The following is a 7,621-nucleotide window of genomic DNA, read 5'->3' on the forward strand; positions in this document are numbered from 1 at the left end:
AGCAAACCCTGATTTTGCCACTCTATACAAAGGATACCAATTTACTATGCCATTGTATTTAATGGGACGTGATCATCTACGAATTTTAGTACCTATGGGGGTCTTGGAACCAAACCCCAGGGGATATCAAGGGCTCCCTGTATTTCTCTTCCGCTTCCCACAGAAACCTCAACGGCATCAGTGTTCCAGACATCATGGAGTTGTGCCATTCACATCATGCCACCCTCAGCGAAATACCACTGCTTCCTTCCCCATCTTGCCTTCCCACATGTTCCCTCCTCAATGTTCAGGTTCAAAATAAGGCTCATTATGCCGGGAGGTTCAGATAACAAGCTTTATTGAGTGAGCCTCCTCAGTGCAAGAGTACGCTGATTGCATTATAACATGCCATGTGCATCTGCCAAGAAAAGGAGGTGGCCAACGCTTCATCTTCCCTGGAGTACAGTTAACGTGATCCTAGAATGGAAGAGAAATCATCCGTCAGCAGCTGGATAGCCATCCCAGAACCTGACAGTGGATTTGGAGCATGACTCCATGATAGGAACCCACTACTTGGTTCATGCCCCAAATCCACTGCCCTGGTCATTATACAGTTGGCTCTCCATATCCACAGAGTCTTTATCCACAGACTCAGCCATACATAGCTTGAAAATATTCCAAATATATATTAAAAAGCAATTCTTGATTTTGCCATGTTATATAAGGGACACCATTTTACTAAGCAACAAGGACAGAAGTAGTTTTTTGTGGGTTTTTCAATCAATCTATCTCTCTATATAATGGGATTTTAGCATCCATGGATTTTGGAATCCATTGCGGGGGTGTTGGTCCTAGAACCAAGCCCCAGCGGATACCAAGGTTTTTGATATAATCATCAATGATCACCCCACTGTCATGATTATTGATGGGCATGGTAGGCCATGTCATCACATTAAGCATGATGGACAATTTAACCTTCTAGTAGAAACTTCTGTCCTTGGAAGTGAGAGGGGTGTGTGTGTGTGTGTGTGTGTGTGTGTGTGTGTGTGTGTATATATATATATATATATATATATAGTGACCCTGGGTTGAGAGGAAGTGATTTACTAATTATATAGACATTCTGAGGCCATTCAACAACAGAACAATACACAGGTACACATGCAAATTGCTTCCTCCCAACCAAGGGTCAAATAGTGTGTGTGTGTATATATCTCTGGCTTTTCTCTGCGAATGAAGATTCAGGAAGGACTCATGATCCCGTGCTTTGTACAAGTGCGTTGGTGACTAAAAAGGCCAATTCGGGACAAACAGGTCTGGTTGCAGAAAGCACGGCGGAAAGTCTCCTTGGGTGATGTTTCCGGTTGCGGTTCTTTCTGCGTTGTCGTTTCTCTTTGAGGCTCGTTCGCTGTGAGCTTTCGAAGAAGGCTGCAGCGTCATGGATAGTGCTTCTCCATGCCTCCCGATGCGAGGCCAGGGAGGACCATTGTTGGTGATCTATCTGGCCAAGCCTGAGATGTTGTTTCAGGGAGTCCTTGTATCTCTTCTTTGGGGCGCCCCTCTTACGCTCTTGACCCGTGGCGAGTTCACCGTAGAATACTATTTTGGGGAGGCGATGGTCCTTCATCCTAGAAACATGTCCTGCCCAGCGCAGCTGCATCCTCAATAGCATGGCCTCAATGCTGGTGATCCCTGCTTGCTTGAGGACAGCAACATTCGTCACACAGTCAGTCCAGTGTATCTTTAGAATTGTGTGTAAACAGCGCTGATGAAAGCGTTCAAGGAGTCGCAGGTGTTGGCGATAGGTGACCCATGTTTCAGACCCATAGAGGAGCATAGACAGTACAATGGCTCTATACACACCGATTTTTGTGCTTCACCTCAAGTGTTTGTTACTCCAGACTCTTTTGTGAAGCCTTCCGAATGCACTATATGCCTTTGCCAGTCTGTGATCGATCTCTTTATCAATCTTGGTTTCTGAGGAGATGATGCTTCCCAGGTAGGTGAACTGCTGGATTGACTTAAGCACAGATGTGCCTACAGTGATGTGGGGATGGTAGTGTTCTTCCTGAGGTGAGGCTGGTAGAGAACTTCCCTTTTCTTCAGACTGACTGCCATCCCAAAGAGCTTTGCAGCTGTTGCAAAGTAAGATGTTAGGTGCTGCAGAGCTGCTTCCATATGGGCAACAAGGGCAGCATCGTCAGCAAAAAGCAGCTCACGGACTAGATAGTTTAGGGTCTTAATGCGAGCCCTCAGGTGGCTTAAGTTAAACAGGCTACCATCAGTACAGTAGCGTATATAAATGCCATCTTCTTCTTTGAGATCTGCCATAGCCCTTTGGAGCATCATGCTGAAGAAGATTGTGAATAGAGTTGGAGCGAGAACACAACCTTGTTTCACACCGTTTGTTATTAGAAAGGGCTCTGAGAGAGCGTTGCCATATCTGACTTGGCCTTGCTGGCCTTCATGTAGCAGGATGATCATTTTGAGGAATTTGGGGGGGCATCCTAGTCGTTCCAGGATCTGCCACAGACCTTTTCTACTCACAGTGTCGAAGGCTTTGGTGCGGTCGACAAATGTTACATAGAGTCCTTTGTTCTGCTCTCTACATTTCTCTTGCAGTTGTCTAAGGGCAAATACTGTACCATGCCTGTAGTGCTCCTATTAGCTCTAAAGCCACATTGGCTTTCAGGGAGAAGTTCTTCTGCAATAGCAGGAACTAATCTGTTCAGCAGTACCCTTGCAAGGATTTTTCCAGCAATGGAGAGCAGTGTTATACCTCGATCGTTTGAGCAATCTGATTTTGTTCCTTTTTTCTTGTACAGGGTGATGATGATGACTGCGTCTTGGAGATCTGATGGGAGTTCGCCTTTTCCCCAGCAACTCACAAGGAGCTCGTGGAGTTTAGCATGGAGTACATGACCTCCATATTTCCAAGCTTCAGGTGGAATTCCATCAATCCCGGCAATCCCGGGATATATATATCCCACTCTCTTCCATGGCAGCCACAGTTGCTGCCGAAATGTCAGGAATAGACTCTTCCGGAACATGGCCACAGAGCATGCAGAAGCCCAAGATGTGCGCATGGACATCTAAACACAATGCCTTGCCACTAAAATTCCTTCTCCTTGCTTGCAACTTCCCATGCTGAAATGTGCATGTGTTATAGAAGAGACACAGCTTGAGATTATGAACTGGGCAAAATGTCCTCAGTGGCCTCAGTTTTGTATGTGCCATAAAGCCATAAAGATGCAAAATGCATGGGTGCAGAACACTCTGGCAAGAGCAGGAGCAGGAGAGAATAATAGAATCATAGAGTTAGAAGAGACCTCAAGGGCCATGCAGTCCGACCCCATCCTGCCATGCAGGAACTCACAACCAAAGCATCCCCAACAGATGGCCATCCAGCCTCTGTTTAAAGACCTTCAAGGAAGGAGACTCCACTAAAATCTCCGAGGAAGGAGTGTGTTCCACTGTCGAACAGCCCTGACTGTCAGGAAGATCTTCCTAATGTTGAGGCAGAATCTCTTTTCCTGGAGCTTGCATCCATTGCTCAGGATCCTAGTCTCTGGAGCAGCAGAAAACAAGTTTGCTTCCTCCTCAATATGACATCCCTTCAGATATTTAAACAGGACTATCATATCACCTCTTAACCTTCTCTTCTCCATCCCCAGCTCCCTAAAGTGTTCCTTGTAAGGCATGCTTTCCAGGTCCTTCACCATTTTGGTGGTCTGTCTTTGGACACGCTCCAATTTTTCAACATCCTTTTTGAATTGACAGCAGGAAAGGGAAATAATTCATGATGCGTTTGTGTCTGTGGCTGCATCTACACTGCAGAATAAATGCAGTTTGGCACTGCTTTAACTGCCATGGCTCAGTGTGATGGAATGCTGAGATCTGTAGTTTTGTGAGATTTTTAGCTTTCTCTGTTAGATAGCTCTGGCACCGCAAAAAACTACAAATAGGATGGAGCTATTGCAGTTAAGGTCATGCCAAGCTGCATTAATTCTGTGTTCCTGGAAGTGGCCTCCTCCCCTGAAAATGTCATTGCTGCTATTCTCTGCAAGGTCCCTGCTAGTCATTCATTTAGTTGGCATGAATATATAAAGTGGGGGCTGGAGGCTGGATGGCCACCTGTCAATGGGAATGCTTCGATTGAGAGTTCCTGCATGGCAGAATAAAGGGGTTGGACTGGAGGGCCCTTGGGAGTCTCGTCCGACTCTATGATTCTATCAATGGACAGGAGGCAAATGGAGCCTAGGCCCCCAGGGCTGCTTTTCCCCAAACTCACAAAACTCATTTGCCCAGCTTCCGTCCCACACTGTCTCCGGTTCTCTTACCTCCAGAGACCTTGGTGCAGACATGGCCACATCCGTTGCTGCAGCACTTCTCTCCTGGACCACAAGATTCATCACTTGCGCACAATTCCACGCAGGCCCCATTACCTTGAGGCTTGGGACATTGGCCGACCGCCCTCGAGGGACGCTCTGAAAGGAGGAGAGGACCAAAATTAAGAACATCCTTCGGTGCTGGTCCAAGAGAAATGGTGCCCTGACCCCAAGGAGCAGAGAAGATGATATAAAAATGATCCGGCCGCAGGCTGGAATTCTGTGTCAGCTACCTAGTTAAATTTATTTAACTAACATATGTTTAACGAATAACAACAAGCTTTCTTCACATCCCTACTTACCATGACGGCCGCAGGCATGCTGGCACTCTTTCAGAGTCTTGAAGTTGTTCTCATTTCCTCCGCACCCTCCGTAGGTAAATGCTTCACATTTCCGGGAAGCCCAGTTGAAGAACCAACGGGGGAATGCGGCTGTGCAGGGTCCTACCACTTTCGGCAGGCGGCAAATATCTGAGAAGCACACCAAAGAAAAGAAGGATGGTCAGGAGATGCCAGGCAAGATCTGTTTGACCCCTGCTCCTCCAAGGGCCAGAGGACAGGTGGGCTGCTGCTGTGGGAATGGCTGCTCCCTGGCTAACTTTGTGCCCTGCGCAGGGAGGGTCTTCTCTATCCCTTTAATACGGCTAGTGCATTTTGCATTTTGAAGGAGGGATATTCCAGTGCAAACTTTGCCAACAAGTACCTAGGAGAGCCAGAATGGATCCATTGTTTTCTGAAACTGGGGTAAACATCTGGAATGGGAAAACCCTTGACTTGTGTGGCCTTGCTTGAGTGCTTCCCCAATAAGGCATACTGGGTGAAAATGGAAAACCAGTATAAGATACCAGTATGGAAATGTCATGCCAATAGAGTAGGATAGAAAAGGGTCTCCCCCTTGCTATAGCTCTTTCAGAGATAGCTAGTGACCCAGGTAATGTCAGCCTGGCAGAGAAGCAGAGAATGAAATGCAGAAAGTGGGTGAAAGGGGCAAAAACGACAAGGCTTAATGGAAACAAGATAGATAACTGGCACCAGTGCATACATAGTGCCTGGCACCAGAGAAGGGAGCAAAAGGCTGCACAGAGGTTTTGAATTTTGGATGCCCTATTGATGCCACAGGCCCCTAAAACACACTTCTTTTCCCAAAGGGGCCATCCTCTATTTTGGGGTCACCAGGCAAGAAGAGGGCAGTATGGGATAATAGTATGTGACCTCCATAGGATGCATGCTCCAAAAATGTGACCTGCTCATTAGTGATGCTATACCTACGTAGAATCATAGAATCATCGAATTGGAAGAGACCCCGAGGGCCATCCAGTCCAACCCCCTTCTGCCATGCAGCAACTCTCAGTCAAAGCATCCCCGACAGATGGCCATCCAGCCTCTGTTTAAAGACCTCCAAAGAAGGAGACTCCACCAAAATCTCCGAGGGATTGTCTTCCACTTTCAAAAGCTCTTACTGTCAGGAGGTTCATCCTAATGTTGAGGTGGAATCTCTTTTCCTGGAGCTTGCATCCATTGCTCCATTGTTTTCTGTTCTCTGGAGCAGCAGAAAACAAGCTTGCTCCATCTTCAATAGGACATTCCTTCAAATAATTAAACAAGGCTCTCATATCACTCCTTAACTGTCACGTCTCCAGGCTAAATATACCCAGCTCCCTAAGTCTTTCCTCATAGGGCTTCATGGTTTCCAGACCCTTCACCATTTTGGTGGCCCTCCTTTGGACACATGACTCCAGTTTCTCAACATCCTTTTTTGATTGTGGTTCCCAGAACAGGACACAGGGTTATTCCAGGTGAGGGCTGTCCAAAGCAGAATAGAGTGGCACTATTCCCTCAATGTAGACACTATAAGCCTGAGGGCAGGGAACCGTCCAATTAAAAAGATTGTATCTACAGCGCTGTGTAAATTTACAGCGCTTTATAAATAAAGGTTAATAATAATAATAATAATAATAATAATAATAATAATAATAATAATAATATTGTTGCTACCTAGAATTGCATTGACCTTTTTAGCTGCCGCATTGCACTGTTGACTCATGTTCAACTTGTGATCTTCTAGGACTCCTAGATCCCTTTCACACATAGAAGTCTCCTTAATCCAGATGTAGAGATAGGATGCCTTGGGATTATCATATAGAAAGGTGTACAGTATATGCCTGGATATCTGCTCCTTTCCTTTGTGCCAGTCTTTGGGTCATTAGACTACTGGCATCTATTTGCTGCAGCAAATAAAACTGAGGGTTCTTCTCTCTCCAGTGTGGACTCTGGCTATAATTGCACTTAAGTAACAAACTCTTACTTTTGTGGATCACACTCCGCCTTGAGCTATATATTTCCCCAAAGTGGAACCACCAGAACGGGAGGGAGGTTTGTGCCTCCTATCATGCCTTCCTTACCTTTTTTCCCATTTGCAGAGGGCAGCTCAGCCCAGATGGTGAGGAGCCCCACCAAAAAGAGGAGGACAAGCCTGCTGGTCTTCATGATGCACCTCTTGCTGCTTCCTCCAGAGGTTACTGGGTGTTGAGGCTCTTTGGGTCCAGGATTTAAAGCCTCCCTGAGTGACGCTGAGCCCAGCCATGGATTGAGCAAGAAGATCCCGGAATATCCCCAGCAGGCAGGATTGCAGGCTTGGTCCATCCAGGGGATGCCCCAAACCTTTCCTGGCAGCTCTTTCCATAAGGTGACGCCTGTTCTTCTGCCCCTTTCCCACTTCCTGCATTGCACACATCCTGAATGTCTAGTAGACCTGGCCCTTAAACCTCCAGCCGGTCACATCAACAGGAGGAGCACCTCTTTGGCCTTGTGGGGAAAGTGGGCACCTGTTTAGTCCCCCAAAGTATAAGCAGCAGATGAAAATATTTAATAATAATAAATAATAATATTATTTATTATTAAATAATAATATTTAATTTTATTTCTTCCAAAAACCCTACCTTGATTTTGCCATTTTATGCAAGCGACACCATTTTACTACTCTGCTGCATATAACAGAAGAGCCAGCGTGGCAAAGTGGCTTGACACCAGGGTTTGGCTCCCAGCTCAGTTGTAAAACCCACTGCGTGGCCTTGGAAAGATCACACTCTCTCAGCCTCAGAGCAAGGCAATGGCAAGCCTTCTCTGAATAAATCTTGCCCAAAACCCGGCATGGTAGTGTTGTCTTAGGTTTGCCAGAAACAATTTGAAGGCAAACAACAACAACAAGAACAAGCACAACTGTATATAAAGGGACATGAACATCCATAGAATTTG

General features: G+C 46.2%; 1 protein-coding gene across 1 annotated transcript; it reads right to left on the minus strand.

Annotated features, from left to right (window-relative positions):
- Window positions 1-320: 320 nt before the first annotated feature.
- Window positions 321-6,907, minus strand: LOC149315397 (chelonianin-like). Its single transcript, XM_089513406.1, has 4 exons — window positions 6,769-6,907; window positions 4,670-4,837; window positions 4,320-4,466; window positions 321-456 (listed from the first exon to the last, which is right to left on the minus strand). The coding sequence occupies exons 1-4, from the start codon at window positions 6,851-6,853 to the stop codon at window positions 446-448; spliced, it is 411 nt and encodes a 136-aa protein (XP_089369532.1). The 5' UTR covers window positions 6,854-6,907; the 3' UTR covers window positions 321-445.
- Between the last annotated feature and the right edge of the window lie 714 nt (window positions 6,908-7,621).

This window comes from Sceloporus occidentalis, unplaced genomic scaffold (genome assembly GCF_023333645.1).
Source record: "Sceloporus occidentalis isolate IW3139 unplaced genomic scaffold, rSceOcc1.0.p SCAF_3, whole genome shotgun sequence".
NCBI classification, from domain to species: domain Eukaryota; kingdom Metazoa; phylum Chordata; class Lepidosauria; order Squamata; family Phrynosomatidae; genus Sceloporus; species Sceloporus occidentalis.

Bases quoted from the DNA above. Each gene is read 5' to 3' on its own strand.
- LOC149315397 (XM_089513406.1), bottom strand. From the start codon at position 6,853: ATGAAGACCAGCAGGCTTGTCCTCCTCTTTTTGGTGGGGCTCCTCACC. The intron at 4,838-6,768 runs GTAAGGAAGGCA...TGTGCTTCTCAG, and splicing joins CTCTGCAAATGGGAAAAAAG to ATATTTGCCGCCTGCCGAAA. The intron at 4,467-4,669 runs GTAAGTAGGGAT...TCCTCCTTTCAG, and splicing joins GCATGCCTGCGGCCGTCATG to AGCGTCCCTCGAGGGCGGTC.